Genomic DNA, 25,757 nt, shown 5'->3' on the forward strand with positions numbered 1-25,757 from the left:
ATCTTCTATCCCTTTCTCAATTTCTATCTGTGATAAGTATAAGATATAGGGTAGTAATATAGTTTAGGAAAAACTTAGAAGTATAAGATTGTGTAGGAAAAAATAAGTAAGGCAACTAGACAGAAAAACTCTTCAATTTTCTCACTTTGGGGGCTTTGAAAGCAAACTAGGAAAAAAAAATCTTTCTTTGGGCTTTACGGGTAGTAAAAAAGCTCTTCTTTGAGCTTATGGGGAAGAAAAAGTTTCCTATGGAAGCTTTTGACCTGGGGACAGCTGAAATGCCAAATCCAAGTGACAGGAGAAAGTAATTTCTCCCTGAGGCAAAAATGGGGGTGTAAGAAGTCAAAGTTTAAAGTTGGGAAGTTTTGGGAAAAGTTGGTCTTTCTCCTGGGGGGAAAAAAAAATCTTTCTCTTAAACTCTAAAGCTTTTCTTGGAAAATTTGGGAGAAAAAAATCTCTCTAAAAAGCCTTAATCTTTCTCAAAAGCTCTCTTAAACTTAAAAACTAAATTTGTCCTTCTGAGAGAGGACAAAAATTAGAATCACCTGAAGATGTTAGTATGGGGACCACCTGTGATTAGCTCTAAGGGAAAACAACAAACTTAAGACAGCAAAACCTAAGTTCTTTCAAGCTTTAACAATCCTCCCTGCAATGCAGGAGGCAGGGACAAGTTTCTAAAAACGTCTTCTAAGCTCTCTCTTCAAGCTAGTAAAAGACAGTGGGTCAGAGTACCCTGAGGGAAACGCTTGGGGAGAGTGTGGGTGAAGAGCTACAGAGAGCCCAAAAGGGCAGGAAACTTTACCTGAGAAAAGCAAAAAAGCCAAGCTTTTCAGTTACAGCCGAGCTGAGGCAGCAAAGGTTTTGAGTGAGCATTTCAGAATGAAAAGGTGCTCCTAATCTTCCTAAAGCAAAGATCCCCTGAAGCAACGCAAACTGTTAGCATTGTATCCTCGCTTCTGACCAAAAACCCAGAGGTGACTGGCCAGCGTCTCTGAGTTGGGGTGCATTTCGGGGATACTAGGGTTCCTGCAGTGGTAAACTTCCTGGAGCACAGAGCTGAGGCAGGAAGGTGCAGGACCCAGGGGAAGATTACTAATGAACAAACAAAGCTAAAGCCGGTGGGAACGGCACAGTTGTCCACTTTCCTACAAGTCCCAGGTTGATAGGTCCACAGCTACAAAAAGAAATCTGAGAAAAAGCTTTCCTATCAGAGAAAGGACTTTTCTGGGAAAACAGTAAAGCTGAACTGTGTCTGAAGCAGTTGTGCTGCTGAGTCAGAACGCTGTCTGGGGAAAGAGCCCAGCCAGGGCAGAACAGAACTCTCCAGGAGTAAAAGCTTTTCTTTTCTGTCAGAGAAAGCACCTCCTTGAGAAAAGCTTTGTTTCAACTGACTCCCGATGAGATGAGATGAGATGAGATGAGGGAGTGTTGCCCTGAGGGGTGATTGCCTCTGGCATAAGCTCTGTCCTTGAGCACCCAGACAAGCAAAGACAACCCACTGGGGGACTGGGCCAGGTGAAGGCCTGATGAGGCAAAACACCTGTCCTAATGGGAGTTGAGAAATGGCAAAAACCTCCGTTGTTAGATTTTCAGTCTGTACGCAAACCACACAGACCCTGAAAACAGAAACGGACAAAAAGCCCCTACCTTCAGTAGCAGGGAAAGCCACCGCTCTAGTGTCGGAAACTGTTTTCTGGGGTAGAGGGGATAAACTGAGACCAAACTGGGAACTGTTTGGGAGAAAGACTCTGAAGAAACAGAAGGGACAGATTCCTCCCCAGAAAATGCATGACCTGACAAAGCTGCTAGAGTTTGAGGCAGATTCAGGGGGAGAAAAAAAAGCCCCTACCTCCAAAGGCAGCTAGCAGAGGTACAGAGCCACAGATAGATACCTGAAGCTCTGCATCTGGGGGGGAAGGAACAAGCAAAATGAGAATAAGATCAGTGGGAGAAAATCTCTGAAGGAGCTATGGAAAAGCTGTTGTAAATGATCTTGTTTTTCACTGACTGGCTAAAACAAACACAAGCCCCGAGGAAAGCTGCTATCAGAAATGCCAGCCTCAATGCCGGCTAACGAGGCAGGTGTGGTTCTGATTCGGGGGCCAGTGTCTGATGAAGTTGAAACACCTGTTAAAGCCAGCTGAGAATAGAAACCTCCCAATGTGCCATAGCTGAAAATGTAAAGTGCTTGTTCAAATCTCCCGTTCCAAAAGCAAAAAACTTTGTTCAAACCTCCCGGGCAAGAATTTGTAAGCAAGTCTGGTAAAAGAGAACCAGTTGACTCTCAAACCCGATAAGAACTATGGGAAATGACTGATATAAGGGACTGATATTATTATGGACTGATATAAGGGAAATGCATTCTGGGAAAGGTAGTTTTTCCGCTAAAGATGGCGACATTGCCCTGAAACACTTTTGTCAGCTCTAAAATTAAAATACAGCTTTTAAAAATAAGGAGGAAAATCGTCAAAGAGTTTAGGTGTCAGTTCCAATGAAAAATTGAAAGGAACTAGGTGCTTCGTGGTTTGGGGCACCGTTGGAAAAATGCCTTATTTACCCTAATAGCTGTGCAAAGTTTTTACGGTAATTGGATGACAAAAAAGCTACCTATAAGAGCAAACGAGTCACTTTAAAATCCTTAAAATACCACCTAATAGCTGTGCAGTTTTTGGCGAAGAGCTTTACAGCAGCTAAATATGATAATTTCACCCTCAGCGTAAAGTTTTTCAGTAGAACAAACCAAAAGTACTGCTGTAATAGAAACGTTTGTTTGAATTGAAGTTCTTAGGGGAGCTATTATGAATTTGGGTGAAGGGACAGCCTCTAGTTAAAAAACCGTTTACCGCTGACAGTGCATCTCTGCCTGTCCGGAACTGCTGAGAGAACTGGCAACTTTGGGGTGTGGCTTTGTCCTGAGAATGTTACAATCCCCTAGCAACAAGTATCACAACTCTATAATGACAACACTCACTAAATCCCAGTGCTTTATAACAAAGCTAACTATAAACTCTAAACTTTAGAAATGATGTACGCACTTCCTGTCTAGTTAAGAGAATCTTTATAATAGAGATAGTGATAATTAAGAGTAAGAAGTAGAAAAATGAAAATAAGATATGTGAGTTTGTAGAAATTCTGTCTTGTTATATCTGTGTTAAGAAATCTTTAGGTGTTTGCTAAGTTAGATATATGCTAATGGTAGCCTATATAAGTTTGTAAAATAGATCTATAGAGTTCCTTTAAGAATATAAGCTTGTAAGAAGTATCTAAGGTAGTCTTAAGACATGTAGTAATAAGCTTTTGTAAGATGCTAGTTGTAAATGTAAGTTTAAATAAGAAATAAGATGGAATGAATATAAGTATATAAGAATTAATAAGAAATATATTTGCTAAAGTAGTTCTATAGTTTCCTTAAAGTATAAATAAGTAGATGTTAATATGAGTTTGTAAAAATGTGTAATGTTGAGTGAGTTTATGCTTAAGCACATGTTATGTGAGTCTGTGAAAAAGTGTAAATGTTAAGTGTGAGTCTATTAATGTATATAGTGAAAACACCTGAGACACAGGAGATAGTGTCCTAGTAGACTGCAAGGTAGGCAGTCTGAATGGTTTCAAAAGCTCCAGAAGCCGCTAAGAAGCTAAGAATGGCGGACGCCAGAACCAGCACAAGGCATCCGCAGCTGAGATCCGTGGAATATCAACGCAGCACAGAAAAACCTGAGCTAACAGCAAAAACGGTGCGGTTTAAAAATCTTACTATAACTAAAAAGGTCTGTCTGTGAGAACAAAAGTTGCAGAGACGCTTGTTTGAACAAAAAAAAGTTAACTGCAAAAAGTTTTGGTTGTAAAATGTCTCTTCATATTTGGAAGTGAAAGCCTGATACCAGAATTTATTTCTTGTTTGAACTTTTTGAACTTAAAATGAGATAAAATTACAAAAACATTTTGGTTATGGATTTCTTCAAATTTGGAAGGCTAGTACCAATATTTATCATTTGAATTTTGGTACTTAAATGAAATGAACAATAGAGATTTCATGCAATGGGACAATTTTGAGCTTACTTATAGTAATGACCTAGGAACAGTTTTCTGGAATTGGGTTAAAAATGGAACTGTTTAAATGAAGAAATGTATTTCTACTTAGAATCGAGATGCAATTTTGTGTATGCATATATGCTTTATTAACTGGTGATTTATGAATTGTTTTGTGAAACTGTATGTAAAAATGAAATTACTTATGGAACTGGTTTTGTGTTACAAATGGAACTGTTTAAACAGAAAAGTTTGGGTTTTCTAACTAGGCTTGAGATTTTGCTTAAAAATTATAAAGAAAAGGAGGAGCTATGAGATTGAATTATGTTCGCAGAAACCTATTGATATTAATGCACCCTGGCTTTGTGGAATTGAAATGTTTAAGTTTGTGAATACATCGAAGTTTTTCCTATGTTCTGTTAACAAGAAAATTCAAATGATTGAGTTAAAGTTGTAAGACGGAGAAAATTGTTAACTATATATAGCACCATATATGCTAATTCTAATGGTTCTGTTAAGAGTTTGCTTTGAGGTGTAAGATTGAGAGAATTGTGACTATGTATAGCAATATTTATGTTAACCTGTTAATGGTAATGATGAAGCTAAAGGATTCTTTAAGTTTGTAGTTGCCTTAAGAGTTTTGGTTTAGAAAGGGCTTGAGGCAGCTAAGACTGCTGTAGTCACCTTGGACCTAATTCAAAAGAGAAATGCCATCTATATCATCCTCTACTCCCATACTGGGAGGTGTAACAGCTATGGAGATTGCTGTAAGCCATTAATAGTTATTTTTTTATATATTAAGAAGGGGGGACCTGTGGGAGCCCGTTCTGGGGTTCCTCGTGGCTTTACCCAGCAGGTCCAAATAGAGGATGATCAGGACCACGGGCCTGAGTGCAGGTGTCTGAGATGGTCTGCACTTGGCTGTGCTGGGGGAGGAGGTCTTTTGCTCCACCCCTTGGCGTCTCTATAAAAACCCTGGACCAGAGACAGTCCGGGCCCGTTGGAATAGGTTCCAGGCCCTCTCGAGGCTATCCTTTATTTTCTATCTGTTTATCTCCGCAAGATTCTCCGCTATAAATCCTTCTATCTAATATTTCCTGCTGCTCGCACTCAAGAAAACTCTGGGAAGCTGTGGGGGTGGTGGGTAAACGCCCCACACCCCACAAAGGCTCATATGTTTGAATACTTGGGCTCCAGGTGGTGGAACTGTTTGGGAAGGATTAGGAGTTTTGGCCTTGTTGGAGGAGGTTTGTTGGAAGGGCGGGCTTCAATATTTCAAAAGGCTCATTTTCAGTTTGCTCTCTTTATCTCCTGCTTAGGGTTTAAGATGTGAGCGATCAGCCATTCCTGCCTCCATGCCTTAGCTTAGTCATGGATTCTAACTCTCTGGAACCATAAGCCCAATTAAATTCTTTCTTTTATAAGCTTCCATGGTCATGGTGTTTCATCAGAGCAATAGAAAAGTAACTAATGCAGAGGTAAATGTGATCCAAGTCAAAGAAGCAAGGTGTATATCCAGACCTGCTTGAGCCCATCCTACCATATAACACACAGTCTAATAATAATAATTAATAATAAACAGTCTATTCACAACAAATAAAGTGCTAACCAGCTTGAATGGAGAACAGAATAAAAGAAACATCTCATCAGACATCAGGCTTAATAGATTTAACTTTAGAAATCTTAGAGACACCAAGCAAGGCCCTGAGACCAGCTGGTAGCTGAGTACAGCCTTCTCTTAAGTGAGAACTAAGGGCCATGCTCATGGTGGCTCTGTGGGCATTTAAAAGGGCTGGGTTTCCCCAGGAACCCGGTCAAGTAACACCTTTGTCTGCTGGCTCCCTGTCAGTTGGTCTGTGTCTCTTCTTTCTTTCTCTTTCTTACAGACACACATTCCCAAGATTGGCACAATAGAAAAACAGGAAAGACTGCATATGGTCAAATTTTCTGTCTTACAGAAGACTTTAAAACACAATAAAAAAATACAATTAAAAAGCAAACAGATGATGAAACTTCTGTGGCACAGGTAGCAAACATTCTTAGATCCATAAAAAGCAAACACATGGAAAGAAATAGTTATCTCTACTACAAAGAAATGTCAATCATATAAATGCTAAGATGACATTCTGTAAGTCCATATTAGCACAAAATAACTAAAGATTTACTTGCTGCCTTATTCATTATAAACTGAAGGCACTCTTTTATACATCTTTATAATGAAAACATTTCAGGCTGAGGCTCTGTGGTAAGCAAATTATACAGAGAAAACACATGTATGGACCAAGCTTGCCAAATTTTTGCTGCTTTTTCTCATTCTCTCTAAAGCAAAAGTCTGAAGATCCTAATTAGCCATAAAATGTAATTGAAAAAATTGCACTTGGCTGTCTTAAAAAGTACCTGTCCTGCTTGGTCAGAGCAGATTTGAGTCGGTGAGACTTTTGCCACTTCTGAGCCTGCACACAGCACTGGCAGCTCAGATTAAGAACGTCAGAGAAGTCTGGGACCATGACAAGTAAAACTGGTATTTTTCTGGCTTACGCAGGAAAAAATTAAAGGGCATTTTAAGATTTGGACCACTGGACCAGAAACAAGTTCAACTCAGATGCACAAACCCCCCTCCCACATACAACTAAAAAACAGTATTTTTTAGAAGTCACTTCAAAAATTGAATTTAGAGTACATCAAAATAGCTCTATGGGTAAAGATGCTCGCCATACAAACCTGTTGACGGTTCAATCGTTGGGACCCATGGAAAGACGAAAGGAGAGAACCAACTCCCAAATACTTCCCTCTGGCTTCCACATGTACATTGTAGCACATGTGTCCATACATACACACATCATGCACACACTGAGTAATAAAATTTTAATTCAATTTAATTAAAATTAGTACCAAAACTGATTGCGTGTATAAAGCAATGTATTAGCATCTTAGCACAGGCATTTTTTTCTTACATGTATTTATTCATTTATTTCATATATTTAGTGTGCTGGCTAGTTTTTTGTCAACTTGACACAAGCTAAAGTCATCTGAGATGGGGGAACCTCAACTGAGAAAAAGCCTCCAAAGATCCAGCTGTAGGCAGGCAAGTCAGTAAGGTATTTTCTTAATTAATGATTGAAGAGGAAGGGCCCAACCTATTGTGGGTAGGGATACCCCCCTAGGATGGTGATCCTGGGTAGTATAAGAAAGCAGGATGAGCAAAACATGAGGAGTAGCAATCCAGTAAGCAGCAGTACTCCCTGGCTCTGCATCAGCTCCTGCCTCCAGGTTCTTGTTCTGCATGAGTTCCTGCCCCACTGCTTTCAATGATGATGAAATGTGACCGAAAGAAACCATTTCCTCCCCAAGTTGCTTTTGGTCATGATGTCTCATTACAACAAGAGTAACCCTAACTAAGACACATGGCCACATGCAGACTGTTCAGCTATAACCTCCAGCTCACTCCTGCTTCATCCAAACCCCACCCTCTCAGAGAATCTCCAAAAAAGAAAAGACACCAAAAAAGCCCAGTTCCGCATTCTTGGCAGCCACAGCAGCCCCTCGCCTGAAGTTCCCAGCAGCCCAAGTCCCAGGCTAAAGTGCTCAGCTTTTGACCATGCTTGGGCACAAACCCAGCTCATGGTGGACACGTCATCACCCCTTGCCTACAGGCTATATAAGCTCCCTGATTTAGTTCAGGCGTGTGGACTTCTGCCTTGATCTCTGGGACTGGAGAATTCACCTGGGAGTTGCTTTGCTCAAATAAACCTGTTCTTTCACTTTTACAATCCGGCTTGATCTAGCTTACTGCTTGGCGGAGAAACCTATTATCGCAATGCAGAAAACCTACTACAGACCGTGGTGCACAGGTCGTGGTCAGAGGACAGCTTGTGGGAGTAGGTCTCTCCCTCCATCATGTGGGTTCTGGCAATTAAACTCGGGCTAGGAGCAAGCAAGTTAACCTGCTGAGCCATTCCACTGGCCCACAAAAATATACTTTCTTAAAAAGGATTATTTATGTGTATATGTGTGTCTCTGCCCATGCATATATACAGGAGTATAAGTGCCCATAAAGGTTGGAAGAGGATGCTGGATCCCCTGGAGCTGGAGGACCAGTCAGTTGCAAGCCTTCCGGTAGGGGTGCTAGCAACTCAACTCAGTTCCTCTATAAGAATGGTAAGCTCTCTCTAAATAGCAAAGCATTCTTTCCAGCTCCCTACTCAATCATATTTTTTTTTAATTGCATGTGTGTGCCTACGTGCATGTGAGTGCTGGCACCCATGAAGGCCAGAGGTGCCAGATCCCTGGAGCTCTAGTTACAGATGGTGTGAGCAACCCAGTGTGGGTGCTGGGAATCAAACTTGGGTCCTCTGGAAGAGCAGCCAGTGTTCATAACCACTGATCCATCTCTCTAGCCCCTCAAAGATACTTTTAAAGGAAGCAACAATTCAGGAAAACAATACATCACCATTATTTTTTTAAATTCATAATTAGTTTTATAAACTTAGGAAGAGAAAACTTTAAAAAGTATGTTGCTTTTCTGGGTATGTACTGCATGCCTGTTCTCCCAGAGTTCAGGAAACAGTCGGGGAGCAACAGGAGTTCCAGGTGTCCTCAACCACATGAGAACCCTGTCTCAACACAATAAAAACGAAGCGTATTGCTTTACTTCTTAGCATTCATTAATTTTATCATAGACTCTGAAAATTATAAACTATCAAGAAATATCTCTTTATTTCAAGATATCTAAAGGTATATTTTGCACATTCCCAAAATTTAGCATGATGTCTCAGAAATGGACTTTGAGTTCATACATGGCGATGAATTAACTTGAAATGACACAAATCTGAGCGTCCACCTGTGTTTGAGATTTATACATAAAACCCATTTATTTCTCACTGTACTGAGAAATGGAGTTTAAAGAATTATAAAATAGCCATATAAAAAATTAAACATGCTAGCCGGGCGGTGGTGGCGCACGCCTTTAATCCCAGCACTCGGGAGGCAGAGCCAGGTGGATCTCTGTGAGTTCGAGGCCAGCCTGGGCTACCAAGTGAGTCCCAGGAAAGGCGCAAAGCTACACAGAGAAACCCTGTCTCGAAAAACAAAACAAAACAAAAAAAAAAAATTAAACATGCTGAACAAAATTTAGTCTATATTATATTAAAAATTTAATGTTTTCCTTTAAGTAGATTTAGGAACTCCTACTCCAGGCAGGCCTAATTTACTAACCTTTGTACATGATTAGATGCTGATTTCCTAGTGGAATTATCAGTGTCCATAGTGTGATCTAAGAATTATGTCATAGTTAAAAAAACACAACTATATACTATAAGTTAAATATCAACTTATATTTTGCTAATATTAATTTACACTAACATAAATCAATACAAAGCTCAAATTTATACTATTACAAATGCCTCACAATATAAAGAAAACATTATCAGTGAGTCTAAAATGAAATATGAGGTGGCTTTCATTTCTTTGTAGAAAAATACACATATCCATATGCAGCATAGACAAGATAAAAAGTTATATATGCTAGGTGGCACTTTCCTTAAAAGCTACGACATAGATGGTTTAAATGATCCATTGGTATGCTTTTTGATAACTTGTGCTATTGGTCAGTGTATCCTGCCTTTAACGTATACCTGCACCCAATGCCCAAGTGCTTTCAAGTGAACAGTCCATTCCACAGTCTAATGATACCTTTTGCTCCACCTTCAAAAACTGAGCCAGCTCCTCCACAGTCAGGTGGTCTTTCTTGTCACTGTAGCTCAAGAGCAGCAAATAAAGGTCTCGCCTCAAAGACATCATTTTGTAAAAAACGCAGAATTCTTCAAATGTCAAGGTTCCCTGGTTTTCATCTGTGTCAGCTTCCTGGTATAGAAACAAGGTATAGAAAGGCAAGAATCGGTAACAGTGAGTGAATTCAGAATAAGAAAGTAACATTTACCATAAAAGGGCCAACACTTAAATCACAAAAAAATACATTTTTAAGCACACATGGAATATTATAAAAAAAATTATCAGGCAAACAAGAAAGCTTCAACAAATTGTAATCAACTTCTACAAACCAATTTCTCAGACTATTATAGTACATCTATAAATTAACAGAAAAATCTTAAAGCAGAACACTGACGTAATGTTTCTAAACGGGAAAGTAAACACTTCAAAGTGAACAAGTCTAATTCAAATCTATATGACCCTAAGGCTGGAGAGATGGCTCAGCAGTTAGGAGCACAGCACTGGCTGCTCTTGCAGAGGACCCAAGTTCAGTTCTAAGCACCTACATGGCAGCTCACAACTATTTGTAACTCCAGTTGCAGGAGATGTGGTGTCCTCTTCTGGCTTCCTTTGGTACTGCACACGCATGGTGCCCTTAATATGCATGCACGCAACACACATTTTTCTTACGCCCAAAATTTGTATGACAGCCCTGCATCAATTGCAGCATCAGAAATAAAAATTACAAATAAGCAAACAAAGGCTGGTGAGATGGCTCAGAGGTTAAGAGCACTGACTGCCCTTCCAGAGGTCCTGAGTTCAATTCCCAGCAACCACATGATGGCTCACAACTACAAATAAGCAAACAAACCAACAGGAAAATGGTATTGATACAATGAAACCTTTAAAGCAAAGCTTGAAGCTAAGTTAATTAGAATGTGTTGTTAGGAAACAAAACTTGAACTACCTGTAATTCCAGCATTCAGGAGGATGAGGCAGAAGAATGGCTAGTTGGGGGCCTGCTTGGACTGCATAAAGAGACTCTGTCTCAGAGATAAAATACAACAAAAAAGCTAGCAATTCAACTAAAAAGCCAAAAGGAATGAAGCCAAAGGAAACTATAAACAAAATCAAAAAAGCAATGATACTTTTTAAAATGCCCATCTTTAAAATTAAGCAAGAAAACCAACAGCTGATCTTTGAGGGAACCAATCAAAAAGATGCCTTGAGCACAATGCATAAAGGACAAGAGAGAGGCGGTGCTTTAATGCATAGCACAGACACGTCTCTCACTCACTTCAGGACTATAATATCTTAAGAGATGTAATTCTTCCTCTAAGACAATCTCTCTGATGACTCATGGTGGCGTCAGGCTCTGACATCTACAGAGCAGTGTAACCATCCAGCGCTCCTTCCAAGGAAAAGTCCAAACAGCTCATGCAGGTAGATGTTTACTTTATTTGTCACTAATAATTACTGCACAAGAACTGTCCGGCATGGGTCTTGAGATTGGCTGAATTGGCCATTAAACTGCCAGGGAGGCATACTGAGCAACCAAACCGTTTGCAGGATCACCGCCATTCACGGTGAACACAACTGTACCAAAACAAACACTGACAGGGAATGAGTGGCACTTCGAAGCCCAGGGTTTTGGAAAGAACACTCGGCTGTTAAACAGATTTAAATATAGCCTTGAAAGTCGAAATGCTCATGACAATTCTGCCTATTGCTCATGCTCAATTCAGTGGCACATTTGCGAAAAATGGAAAAATACAGAAGATTAGCATGGCCTCTGAACAAAGATAGCATGCAAATTAGTGTGGGGAATTCTAAATTTTTAAGAAAATTTTGCTTAATGCTAACTTTAGGTTAATTAAGAGCACATAAAAACATAGTTAAGCCTTGTACGGCTTCTATATGAAGTTGATATCTCCTATCTTGTCATTTGAAATGTGGATATAGACTGGTTTTTAATATATGGGGCCTAATGAGGAGTCTTTGCATTTAAGAAATAGAGTATACTGTTCACTTTACTGTTACAATTTTAAATCAGCATGTTTAATCCTGCCAGGCACAACAATGTACACCTTAATCCCAGCATTCAGGGGGCAGAGGAAGGCAACGCTATTCAAGTTCAAGGCCAGTCTGATCTATATGGTGAGTTCTAAGTCAGCCAGAACTACATAGTGAGACCCTGTCTTTAAGTGTGTGTGTGTGTGTGTGTGTGTGTGTGTGTGTGTGTGTGTAATCTTATTTAACAGTTATATTTAAGATTTCCACTTACATGTACTGAAATATTTCAAAACCTAAAAAATAAAGTCTTAAATCTAAAATACTTCTGGAGTTAAGAATTTCATATGAGGGTACTTAATCTGTATGGAAACTCCTGGACCTTTCATTTCCCACTATAAGCCTTTCTTTGGAGACTCCTGCTAGACTCGGGACCCATGTGGACATATTTCACACATAGCAGGCATACATGCCTGGTCACTTTCTGGCTTAACACATTTAAATTTTAAGAGCCTAGAAAGAGACTGAAATTTCTTTTAAACTTGTCTCACCACATGTACAGTGGCTTACTATCCCAGAACAAGAGGCTGAGGCAGAAGGAGCTTGATAAATTCTGTGCCAGCCTGTATGACCTTGTCTCAGGATATACGAAATGATATGGACATAGAAACTACTTAAGGGGCACAAGGGTACAAGTATGTGATGGGGGCAGAAAGGGAAAAAAAATCAACCAAAGTATTATGAAAATGCCATAATGAAACCTGTCATATATGCTCACTTGAAACAGTAACTATTAAATAAATAAAGTTGTCTGATGAATTTACTCTGAGCCCCTAAGACATAGGGCATAAATATTTCTAGTTTTCCTGGATCTCACTCCTTCCTCTTTTCCTTTTTGCTCATGTTGTTCTCCAGGGCAGTGGAACCAAGTACCCCCAGTGCAAACCATCCCTAGCCAGGAGCATCCCCTCAGCAGGACCACCTTGAGGGTCAGAGAAGGGAGCCAGCCTCTGTCTTCCATTCGAGATTGGAACACATGGCCCTGTTGTTTATGTCCTGGCTCTGCTGGGAACAGCAGATGGTGAGGGAGCAAAAGCCCCAAACACAAAACATTTTACCTTTCTAGGCTTATTATGTGTCTAAGATATAGACCTAGTCACATAGAAGGAGAAGTCTTTATAAAACATGGACTATGTATATGATTTACCTACAAATAAGTACCATTTTGTAATTTAATTCTAGCTCATTACTAACGGTGCAATCTGGTGTTTGCCCAACACTGCTCCCTTCCAAGCACAATCCAGCTGGATGCTGCAGAGTAAATTTCAACGCAGGACCTACTTCAGGGTTGTCCTTAAACTCTTCGGAAACAAAAGAGAACTCTTGGGGCTCCTGACCGTGCTGTTTTTCTCCAATGGCACGGTCTTTATTCTAACCCCCACAACAGTACCCCAACCCTGCAGCAGGCAGATGAAGTGTTTTCTTCCTCTAAAAAGGATTTGATCAAGTTCACATTACTGTTGAAGTGTCAGGAAAAGTGCTTATTGCTCTCCAAAACCAGCAACAACAAAGAAGTATTCGAGGGGATGAAACTGAATGCTCCTTAAGTTGATGAAGAATTTTTCCTTTAGTGAGACATAATGCCTCTCTTTATCAAAGAAAAATGAAAACAGTACAGAGCAAGTAATGCCAGCTTCTAACAAAATAAAAGGTTTTAATGTGCCTAATTACAACAGGAGTCGCTGTGTTTTACAAAAGGCCGACACAACTGTGACCACATACCTGAAACATTTGCCTGACTTTTCTTCGGGGCAGATTGACATTTAGTTTATGCATCAACTGGTGAATCTCTTCAATATTCAATAAGCCATCGCCATTCTTATCGGCCTCCTCAAAGGTCTGCTTCACCCACGTGCAGAAAGGTCAAAGAAAAGTTTTCTTCGAAATAAGAACCGCTCTCTCACTGAATGTCACGGGGACACTATCAGCAACATGGAATCAGAAGAAATGCTTCTGAGGAGACCCTGCAATGTACAGGCTCTGATGAAGGGGGGTGTGCGTGGGTAGTACCCTCCACTGACAAACCAGAGTCAGACTAGAATGCTGGAAGGTCTAATTCAAACACTCTTGCCCGACCTAATCTAAATTAAATGTTAAGCCTATTGTTGAAAAGCACTGTATTCCACCAGCTGTAAGGTGGACAGCTACATCACTAGTTCCAATTTCCCTGTAAAGGACATCACCCTAGCCTCCACTGACAACATCACAAGACAAATATTTCTCTATGACTTCCTATATTATCCTTTTCTTATGTCCTGACTTCATCTTCTCAATAACGCAGCCACGCTAACACAAATTTTGTTCATACACAAAGGTTAGAGGTCCTCATTTGTGGATAGAGAGACGACACACAGCTGGAATAGCCTGGTGTCAATGCTTTCTGTTCAAGGATCTGATTATGATGAAATTTCAAATATAACAAATCTAGGCTTTATGTTCTCCTATGCCCTCTCACTCAGAATGTTTTTGCTTTCATCATTCTCCCAATCAAGAGCTCAACTCTCTTTTCTGCCGCTTACTTTTCAATTTTAAAAATTAAACTCTCTAGTTATTGCTAATAAAAAGAGAAAGTCTCCGGTCAGAACAGGCAAGAGAATGAAGTCTCATCTCAATTCCACGAGTCTTACAAGCTGATCTAGCATCTATGTTTCCTGCACATAAGGCTGCTTTCTGGCCTGGATTCCTCCTTTATCACTAGAGAAGATAGATAACCCTGAGCTCACTTGCAATTTCCACATTCTATGAAAGGAAAACCCATTATTTCCAGTAGACATGTAGAAAAGCAGTTGAAAGGGTCCTGGTATTTTCAAGCTGTGCTTTATAACCAAGATGTGAGTATCCAGAACCCTCTGAGCTGATGGTTCATTACCACACACAACAACATTAAGAAGACCAAGTCAATCTGTAGAAGAAAAAGGAAATAAATGTTATAGTTGGTGTTTTCTATGACAAAACCATGGGAGGATGTGAAATTATGTGGTATTAATTCATATTGGGGTAATAGTGCACAAAGTTTCTGTAAAGTGCCTGGCAGTTAACCTTTCAGTCATGGCAGATGATTCATCTCAGCTACAGCCTCTCCACACACGGGACAGAGGTCTGATGAACAGCAGCAGAAATGTGCACAGCTGTGTGCCGGTTATACTTTGCTTGTGCACAATGAAGCTCAAACTCTAAATAAAAATGTTATCATTCTTTTGACTTTTTTCAACCATTAAAATTAAAACTCATTCTTAGGTCATGATCCTGGAAAAAGCCAGACAGTGAGGCATTTCCCCTGAAGCTTGAAAGAGTCAAGTTCTAACCTTCAGTACATGTAAGGGGATGCCCACAAATGACAACTTCCTCCCAGTGTCAGGACAGAGTGAGTGGAGAAAACAGAGAATGATGGGTTGATGGAGTAAATGCTGATGCTATACACCACCACCATCATCATCTTGGCATGGGGTGGGGGACACTGAGATTTCAGAGTTCATCTACCCAAAGGAAGATGGAAGAGATTTGGCAACCTTCACCACTACAGCAGCAAGCAGCCTCTTAAGGAAGTGTTTGCTATGTGGTGGACAATGCTTACATCAATTCCTTTGCTCTCTACACCCTCCACTGAGCAGGCACCAGCATTACCAGCACTGACATCCTACAGGTGCAATGAGACAAAAGGGTAGAATCCACCCAAACCTGCACACTACCTGGCCCACCATGATGCCAAAATAATTCATGCCTTAGGTAGATGGATTTTCTCCTCCGGCCACTTAAAATTCATTATCCTCAATATTTATTCAATAAAGTTTAAGTCCTAAGTGAAATCTAATCATGAACATCCTCCATCCTTTCTCCCTGATTAATTAAACATATGTCAAGTGAAGAATGTCAGTCTGGAACTGGAGAGACAACTCAATGGGGAAAGGTCCTTATTGTCAACCTTTGATGACCTCAGTCCAACCCCTGCAACCCACATGGTAGGAGAGAACTAACTCCTGAAAGTTGTCCTCTGCCCTCCATACTCTCACCTTGGTATAAACATGCACAGTCATGTGCGCACACATACATACAAGAAAATAGATGTTAAAAAAAAATTAATGCCAATATAGTATTTAAAACCTTGGCAATTCTGACGAATGGTTCCCTGCCTCAACCCACTTCTCACAATTTTTTATACTGTCTATTAGTTTCTTCTTCCCTTTTCCTTCCCTTATTGGCATGAACACCAAGTGTCTCTACGTGTCTTTAACTGCTCCCCTGTGGAGTTCTCAGGAGCACTCCATTCCCAGATCACCTGTGTCCAAAACATGAAATGTCTTCACTACCACACTGACTAATTCAATTACAAACACTTTCAAGGGACAGTAAACCTAAATGCATTAAGCTTAAAGAAAACAGAAAACCCCACTGACCAACAAAGCAAGAAGAGGACCCCTCAGTCTGTGCCCACCTCTTACCAGTATGTCAAGGATCATGACTCTGACCTGTGGGCTAAAGGCTCTGGGATATTTGAGTGGGTCCTAATTAATTGGGTACAGAACAAAGCTTCCAAAACTGATTGTTCTCCCCGGTGACCACTGTTTTTCCTTGTTTCACACAGAACCTCGACTATATTAATGTATCCAAGAGTCATATGCTCTAATGGTCGTCAGCCACTGAAGGGAAAGAGGGGAATCTTGGACTTAATCCAGCCCTCCTCAGAGAGCATGCCTGCGTGTTTCTGGTGTTTCACATCCTGTCTGTGTGAGGCTGGATTTTCTTTTATGTACTTTAAGCCAATGCATCACTATAGGCTAAGTACAAAATAAATATGAAAACTCATGTGCTCTCTTATGTCTGACATAAAAACATGTAAGGTGATGAGGCAAGAGGATCCTTCGAGTCTGTTTGCTTTGAAAAAATTACAGTCATTCTATATTACATTAAATGTAAAAATTACTATGATTTTAAACAAACTGACTTTTTCAGTGCTCAGATTTAGCTTTTAATATGACAAATATCACTATATACCTCATGCTAGCAAAGCATCATGGCAGTCTTCAAGCAGCAACAGCCTACAGTAAGAATTCTCGTCAACGAGGAGAGGTTATCTCTGGAGGGACTTCTAGAAAGGCTTTCTTTTTTTCTTCTCTGTCTCATTTGTAAGATGAAACACTGTTCCCCTGGCCAGGACTGTGTTTGGCACTGCCACCTGAAGATATTACATCACCTTTGACCAAGAGTTAGCCAGCCAGCCGAGAGACCAAGCCCACAAGTTAGGGAAACAGATCTAGGTCTCTGATGATGTCGCTGAGCCACTGAATTAACCCCACCCTGAAAATGCCCATCTTAGAGATCTCACCTGAGAGAAAGCCCATCTTTACAAAAAGCCCCATCAACGTGGCTTCTGATGATTGAACCACAAAGTGCTGCCACTGTTTAATACTGTTGCTTACTTGGGTTTTTCTTATTTTTCTGTTTCACCAAGCGTCAAACCAACAGATGGAGGCAGAAATAGCCCCATGTTTTAACTCATTCAAGAATCCCACCTGTGCTCATCTGCTTGCTGTGAATAGAGATGAAAACATTGTGCTCTTCAGCTCAGCCTTCACACTGCTGAAATCGCTTCCTGGGATAACTGTTCCATTCTACTTCAACAGTATCCTACGTGTGGATCTATCCACCAATGAGTATAAATTTCTCCTCACTCCTGCATATGATGGTGGTGGTGGCGGTGGCGGTGGCGGTGGCGGTGGCGGTGGTGGTGGTAGCAGTGGTGGCAGCCATGGTGGTGGTGGGAAGGAGAATGACACCAGGATGTAACATTCTCCCTTACACAGACATGACACATATACTTTAAGACCATCGAAGGCATGAAGAAGAAAACCACAGACCTGGACTAGCCAAATACTCTCACTTCACAAGCAGAGAACTGGGGTCAAAGAAACCACAGAACATGATCAACTCTACCCCAGCAGGAAAGTATCTTCAGACCAAGTGCATTAATTATTTATCTCATCAGCAGGGCAGGACCAAAGGGATAGGTTTCATCAAGAATTGGAAGGATGGCAATCATGGGAAGAAGCAAAGTTCACTTTAATCCTCACTTTGTGAACATACACCACCACCACTACCACACACACATGCACACACACGCACATCCACATGCACACACACACATCCACACACACGTGCACACTGGGGCACATACAAACATACAACTCAAACATGAAGTTCTAGGAAGGATATTGGTCATGGGTCCTTTGCCTCTTGGCAAGGGAGTCTTCGTCACTGATGCCAGCCATCAGATACTTGAGGCCTGTGATCCAGGTGCGTGCCTCCTCTGGGTTGGAGGTAATGAGGTCCAGGGACTCCATGTGGTTGCCATGGTAGATGGTGAAGCAGCAACTGGGATCAAAGTTCCCCTCAGCCTGTCTGTGGAATATTTCAGACTGCCTGCCCTCAGTGACTTTGTAGATGGAGTCAATAAGTACTGTAAGGGAAGTGCATATAGTTATATGGCAGGTGAAAACATTTATCTGTAATAATTATGAAACAAGAAATGCAACATCATTTAAAGCATTTTAAAGAAAAAAATCATTGTCTATAAGTAGTGCTTTTTGAGACCAAATGTACAAAACTGGCTTCAAAGGACTTACCTTTGGGGGGGGGGCATTCTTGACAATGCCTTCCCCAAGGCAATCATTCATAGTGTGTTGAGATTTAGGAAAGAAACAGAGGTGCCTATCGGGGCAGGAAGGCTAGTAGAAAAGGTGGCTAATAAATATTTCAAGTTTAATTTACATATTTATGTAGGGAGATGTGCACAAACAGAAGTGAATGTTGTTTGCAAAATATTTAAGATGACCATGAAAGGTAGCAGAACAGTTTAGTGTGAAGTGTGACTCACAGGTGAAATGTAGGGACAGTGTGGCTTGGAAAAGTGGGAAGGAGGAGGGGAGGGATAGACAGAAATGGGGCCCACTGCCAGGATGCTGTCCTGAAATGCTCAGAAGACAGAATAGAGGGAGATGAAGTTGGAGAGGTAGACACAGGCTAGGTCTTAGAGAGATCAACAGGCAGAGAATAACATTATTCAGGGAGCCTAACAGAAAGACACTTAAGGACTACACCAGAGAAGTACTAATTTTTTTTGTTCATGCTGCATGTTTATTTTAAAGAAAGAATCTAAAATGTTTCATTTCCTACTGACTGCCATCTACCCACCCCTCATTCTCCATCATGGTCTGGGTCCTCAGGGTTGGTATCAAGTCATTCCTGCATGACTCACAGGGAAATCAGCTGACATTCAATCACAGGAAAAGTTCTGGCAGATCTTAGCCACTGAGAGGAGGAGAAAGAGGGAGTCCCTATCTATTTCTTAATTTTTATTGTGTGGCTCAGAATTTATGTTACTATTGCCTTGATTGCAGTATCAGCACCAGGGACAGAGTCGAAAACAACGCAGGGAACAGAATAAGAAATAAAATACCCAATGCTTGGTTCTGAGTTTCTTGTTAAGGGTAAAGAAATTTTCAACTAATGACATTAACATGAAACAGAAAGAAATGAGCTCATGAGAGCTATTAAAGGGAAATCTAACATGAACTTGGCGTTAAATCCAGAAGGTATGTATAACAGTTACAGTGCCAACATGCTTGTTAAAGAGATGCCCAGATACCAAGGACAACATCATTGCTGAGGATGTCTAGGAGAGTTAGTATGAAAGAAATCAGTATTTGAATAAATGGCCTGAATAAGGAAGAGTCATCTTCACCCAATAGGAGTGGGCAGCATCAAATCAGCTAACAGCCCAGAAAAAACAAAAAGGTAGAAGATAAAAACGAATTTTCTCCCTCCTAGAGCTGGGACATTCATCTCCTGTCTAGTGATATGAAAACTTTATGGACTTGGGCCCTTGGACTATGGGACTTAAATCCACAGTACCCAGGGAGCTCAGGCCTTCACCTGAGAACTTAGTCACACTATCACCTCCCCTAGCTGCAGGCTGAGACTTAGGCTGAACCATATTAATGATTTCAGTGGTTCTTCAGCTGGCAGTGGGCACATACACTATGGCACTGTTTAACCACTGTAAACACATGAGTCATTGCCCCTTATAAATCTCATCTACCTATGTCTACCCAAGTGGCTATCCATCTACTTGTTCTGTTCCTCTAGAGTAATCCTGGTAACACAGATAGTACAGATGGGAGAAATAAACTAGCCATTTAAACACTGTTGTTAATTCATTGATTACTTGATTGCTTGGAGGATACAATAGACTTTAAAGTCCATTGGATTTATAATATCCCTTATCTTTTATAGGAAAAAGTCTCAAGCTATGAAACCTGATATCCCAATTAAAAATAAAACACGGAGTATCTCCAACATAGGGGAAATATTAGCATTTGCAACATTTATGGACAAGAAAGCCTTCATGGATTTCCATCCCCCAAAGATCATTGCCATTTATTGTTTTATGATCAGCTGACCCCAAACTTGTAAAAGTGGGACAGTTCCACAGATACGAAGAGTCCACAGAGCCTACTCAGCACTTCCCATGTTATTATCCATGCATGACTGTGCCAATCAAAGCAGAGAAATCAAAGGGTGGTTTTACTTTTTGCCTTCTCACTCTTCCTTGAGGGTCGCCATCGGAGGCGGGTCCGGTGCTCATCCAGGTAAAAGAGGCGAACGAGCCCTTTGGTGCCACGCTTCAGTTTGACCATCTGTGTCCCGGACTGCATTACACTCATGCATCTTTCAACTGCAAGAGATCAGAGCACATTCAGCTGCGCACAACACAAGTGCATGCTGGCATGCAAAGCTTACAGTCAAAAGAACTTCTGATTCATTCTGAGACCCCAAGGATCAGATGACCTGTTTGGCAGAGGTAACCTGAAAACAGACTTGTTAAGGAACCTATTCATCAAGCTTAAACCAGTAAAAAAAAAAAAAAAAAAAAAAAAAAAGCCTTATGGGGACAAGAGTCTAACGCTGTAGCCTAGGTTGTCCTGGAACTCCCTGTGTAGCTTCATGGTAGCCTTAAACTCACAACAACCCTCTTACCTCAGTCTCCTGAGTGCTGGGATTACACATATGAGCCACCGCACTGGGCTTGGATAAGAATTATGGTTGTTGCTACCATTTTCTGGGCAAGGGCCTTGTGTATGTTAAATGAACACTCTGCCATTAAGCTAAAACCCTAGCTCTTAAAAAAAAATAAACAAATTCTATTTACAGATTTTAAAAAAAAAATGTATTACTGTTGCACAAAGCTATCTTTTGTTGTTTGTTTGTATGAGACTCATGATGGACTCACACCTGAATTTATATTTTTAAAGAAAGTTTTCAAACAGGAAACCTTGTGAGTTTTTATTCAACCAGCCGTATAAAGTACCTCTATAAGGGCTCTAAAATGCAACCAAAAGAAATAGCATTGTGCCAAGGCCAGTGGTTAAAACTGGATGATGATTCTATGTGCATTCATGTTATATTTTTATATGTTTAGAAAGTTGAATACATGGTTTTATGTAATTAAGAAAAAAGTTTTCACAATTGCTGGTTCATTTAGGCTGCTGAGATTTTTTTTTCCATCTAGATGAATAACTTGGTAACTTAATTTAGGTAATATTCAAACCACTTACTGTGGACCTTCAAGCTCTTATTCACACCTAGTGTGCCTTGAGATCAATTTCCCTGTCAGCAGACATCTGTTTCTTAACCCACTTCCCCTGATTCAGTAGGGATGTTCTCCTTTTTTTTCTAGAAACACTCTCACAGATTTTGTGCATCTTTGGTGGCCTGTCAATCATACCATCCAGGAACAGGAACCTGACTTAGGCTTAGAGCAAATGGACTTTTTCAGAGGAACCACAAGTAGATGATTGACAAAAATGGCTTTGGTCATTTCAACAACTGAGCTCTGCAGGATGCCCCGTTGGTCTCCCCAAGATGCCACCACTGTCATGTTTCTTGCTCTAAGAATGACAAGGGACTACATCATGCCCTGACTTCTACAACTTTTCCAATATTCTTCCAAACACTCCTTTTCATTGTATCAGTCAGAAACAGAGTACTTGACATATCTAGCTGAATTCCTGCCTTATCAAACAGATGCTGTTAGTGGCAGATTTTTTTAATGATAAAAAGAAACCTCAGCAATGTCAAATCTGAACTCCTGGGGATGGGGAGCAGGGAGTCTTTACTGGGAAAAAAAAATGATCTGATTCAACAGCTTAGGCTGCATGCACAGGATGTCCACTAAAGGTAACGTCAACACACCCACTTTACCCTAATGGTACCAATAAAGAATCACACAAAATTATAGTTGGAGGGTTTGATGGTGGGAAGAGATGAAATAACGGAAATATTGCTTGAGAAAGCTGGACATGGAGATATACCTCAGTACAGAATATTTGCCTGTAACACTTGGATATATAAGGCCCTGAATTAAGTCCCCAAAGAGAGGCTGGGATAGAGAAAGGGACGGGAAAGAGAAGACAAGAAAGAAAAGGGGGGGAAAAGTAAAGAAACTTAACAGCACACCATAAAGCAAAACACAAAATGGGAGGCTTGGGGTCAAGAAGTCACTAAGCCATCAAGAGCCACCCACTGTGCCAATGAAAGCTAAAGAGATAAATTTACTTTTAACTAGCCAAAACAATTTCTATTTCTAGTGTTTAGTGGATATTGCACACACTACATGACCTGGGTTTAGATTTAAGCCCTCAAGCAGATTACATTCCTCACAGTAAGAAGCCAGTTCCATTCAGGATCCACTAGCAACACATCAAGTTAAAACATTTACATCACACCTGGCATCTAAATAAAAGATACGCATATATTTAAAATTCATATTTTATAGAAATATTAAAAATTCAAGTTATACACACACACAAAAATCTGTTAAAAAGTTTTCATAGCATTTCTGTACCCACCTGTGTTAGAACTGGGAAATGCAATGAAATCTGCCTTGATAAAATACATTCATTTATTTAACATGTTACCTAACTGTAGCAATCTGGCACCCCCAAAATCAAATCATCATCAAAATCATCTTTTATGATGGGGTATTTTGCTTGTTAGGAAACCAAAAGCCAGTCCTGTTGCCTCCCAATCCTGTTGCAGCAAACACCTTACTTATTTGTATGCAATGATTTGATTTATTTTTCAATACATATGTGTGTTCTTCTGGCTGTAATAGTACACTGTAAAGCTACCTCACAGTGCACAATGATGAAACCTGCTCAAAAGAAGGCTGCATGATGGCATTTCAGGTATAAGAAAATATTTAGAAATTACCGGAACATGTAACATCAGCTTTTAATTTGCTAGAGTGGACATGCTCCAGCTTAAAGTCACGGGTAAAAGTGCCTTAGCACTGGGGATTTCTGAAAGCCTGTGAGTGTGAGGATGGGTGTTGGCTGAAGCACTCACATTTTGGCTCATGCTCTGTACACTTCCTACTTATTTGGTCAGGTGACTGTGGTCGTGTAGAAAGGATGTGCCAGACGGGGGAAAGCAAGGCACCAGAGCACCCTTTGGCTTTGATGAGAGAGACAGTGGTGCATCTTTGGCTGGAATGTTTCCTGCATGCCAGCAATCTTTGACTGGTCCTCTTGAATTTTACCTCAGGTCACATATTGACCGCTTAATACCGGAAATTAAAAGGACTACAGAAGTGAACATTTCAGAGAATCAAGACAAAGCCATCAAGTCAAAGCAACCGACAAAGCAAACTCGGAGGACAGCCTCTGAGAAGTTCGCTGACAGTGTGGTGACAGTGACCACAGATCGTGTCCATGAACAGAGGCTCCCAGAGCAAACGCCTATCTTGAGGACAGGGCTATCATAAAATGAAGCAAAGGAGGAAGAGTCTTTGGCTTCGACCCAATGTTACCAATTACAAACCATTAGGAAGATGTTTATTAATGCTACTTAGAACTAAGGTTAAGAACATCGATGGCAGCTGCCCTATGATGAATTGCAGCGCAGCTCTGACAACTCATATGACTTCAGCAAGCAGCTCAAGAGCCCCATGCCCTCTTCTCTATATGATGTATACTCATGACATTTCCCTCTCAAATTATGATGAGGACTGAATGGGCTGATGTGTGAGTGAACAGCACTGAAACACTGCTTAGCACATTATAAACACAACATACGGAACATTTGTTTGACATGCAAATGTCTTGACCTAACCCCAACATGAGGGTGTTTAGAGATGGGGCCTTTGAGAGACCACTGGGCAGTTTAAGTCTTGGGAGTAATGAAATTGTGTTCTTCAAAGAGGAGTGCTTCTGCTTTCCTTCATTCCATCCCTCCTCACTGAAAGGATGATAAACGGTGCTGGTGGTGGCGCTGGTTACTGCCTGGAGAGGTCATGGTCACGACAGAACCCAGTGTTAGTTTCCAGAGCTTTATTAGGAGGGAAAGGAGGGGGATGGGACCAGGCCTGGTGAGAGAAAAGATGGTGGGGTGGAGAGCAGAGCAGAGAGCAGAAAGAGAGGGTGGGGTCTGCGTCTGGCTTTTAAGGCCCGTACATAGTCACCAGCGCACACTAATGATGTAAGACGCAAGACCCTGAACTGGGCATAGCTGGAGTGAGGGCAGAATCCTAACACTCACCATCCTCTCCTTTTCTCTTTGCCATATAGAGGAGACAATGATAAGAAAAGAGCCTGTCGGCAAGCCAGGAAAAGAGCCCTGCTGTGTAGCTTATTTCCTGTGTGGAAGCATTTCTTTACTAGAGGGAGGCTTGTAAGTTAAGGTAGCTTACTAGACCCACAGGGCTGCCCGCCCCCCCAGTAATGCACGTGTGTAGAAAGAGAAGACTATTGGTTGGAGCGGCCTGCATGCTGTTCTGGGAGATCTAGTGATAACTGCTTCCAGGCATCCTTCTGGGTAGCCTTTTCAGTGAATCAGGACCCTTGAGTCACTGATGCTCCTGAAAGGAACCTCAATGAAGGCACCAAGAGAGAGTTGGCTGGAAGTGTCCTCTTCTCTGTTGTCAGTGCTCTACATGGGATGGATGGATATCTGTTCACATCTCCCAAGGAAAAACCACACAAAAACTCCCCAAGAACTTGTAAGTTCATCTTGGATTTTGCAGCCCAGGTACTGTAAAATACAAGCGTCTGTGGTTTAAATCACTTAGTCAATGATAGTTTGTTACAGTATCTGAGCTAAGGCATAAACACCTATCTTTAAAGTCTTTAAACACAAAGGTCAAATCAGAATTAAAAGAGCAACACTGTGTAAGCCAGAGAAAAGTGGGGTAGGCCGGCCTGCTGGGGAGGGCAGTCTTGGCAAGATGAATGAAGACATAGGGGCAGGAAAGTTGACTCCAAGTTACTCAGCCTTTGGCAGAGTAACTCAGAGGACAACTGGTAGAAAAGGCCCTCCACATGCTAGCAAGAGGAGGCTGCAGGGGTCTGCGGTGGTGGCAGATTTTGATTCCCTGGGAACATTCATCAGCTATTTCTGTGCAAAGAATTAGCCAGATTCAGACATAATTCAATTCAGAAGTCTGTCTCCTCGGAGATAGAAAATGCATTGTTTAAACCAGAGTGAAAATTTAAATTACTATACCATCCACACACCTGGCAGTGAGGACTGCCTGTGCATCTGACTCCATGTCCACTATTGTCGGCATTCCACTTAACTTGCTATTGTTTAGATAAGTTACACACACACACACACACACACACACACACACAGAGGCGGGGGAGGGGAGACTCATATGTTAAAGCCTTGGTTGCCAGCCTCTAGCAACTATTGCTAGAGATCAGTGGAACTTAGAAAAGGTTCCACCGATCTTCACGGCCCTGAAGAGGTCCATAGGTCCCCATATCTCCCTTTGCACTCCATGGCTTGTGATGTGCACATATTTGACTCCGCTGCACATGCCTTGCCACAGGTCTAAAACAAAGGCCATTCAACCATAGACTGACTGATTGTTGCCTTGTAGTTAAGTTAACCCC

The 25,757-nt window shown here is 41.1% G+C and overlaps 1 protein-coding gene and 1 non-coding gene across 7 annotated transcripts in view; one reads left to right on the forward strand and one right to left on the reverse strand.

Annotated features, from left to right (window-relative positions):
• Plch1 (phospholipase C eta 1) overlaps window positions 1-25,757 on the reverse strand; it is a 221,904-nt gene that overhangs the window by 69,680 nt on the left and 126,467 nt on the right. For all 6 annotated transcript variants that reach the window (XM_042279101.2, XM_042279098.2, XM_076574186.1 and 3 more), the window contains 4 exons: window positions 20,393-20,539; window positions 18,019-18,262; window positions 13,531-13,660; window positions 9,721-9,891 (listed from right to left, as the gene is read on the reverse strand). In XM_042279101.2, the coding sequence (XP_042135035.1) occupies window positions 9,721-9,891; window positions 13,531-13,660; window positions 18,019-18,262; window positions 20,393-20,539 (692 nt within the window). The remainder of the gene's footprint in view (window positions 1-9,720; window positions 9,892-13,530; window positions 13,661-18,018; window positions 18,263-20,392; window positions 20,540-25,757) is intronic.
• Window positions 11,471-11,577, forward strand: LOC121830602 (U6 spliceosomal RNA). The gene has a single exon (XR_006073818.1). It is a non-coding gene; the product is annotated as a U6 spliceosomal RNA (small nuclear RNA).

Source organism: Peromyscus maniculatus, chromosome 6 (genome assembly GCF_049852395.1).
Source record: "Peromyscus maniculatus bairdii isolate BWxNUB_F1_BW_parent chromosome 6, HU_Pman_BW_mat_3.1, whole genome shotgun sequence".
Classification (NCBI taxonomy): Eukaryota; Metazoa; Chordata; class Mammalia; order Rodentia; family Cricetidae; genus Peromyscus; species Peromyscus maniculatus.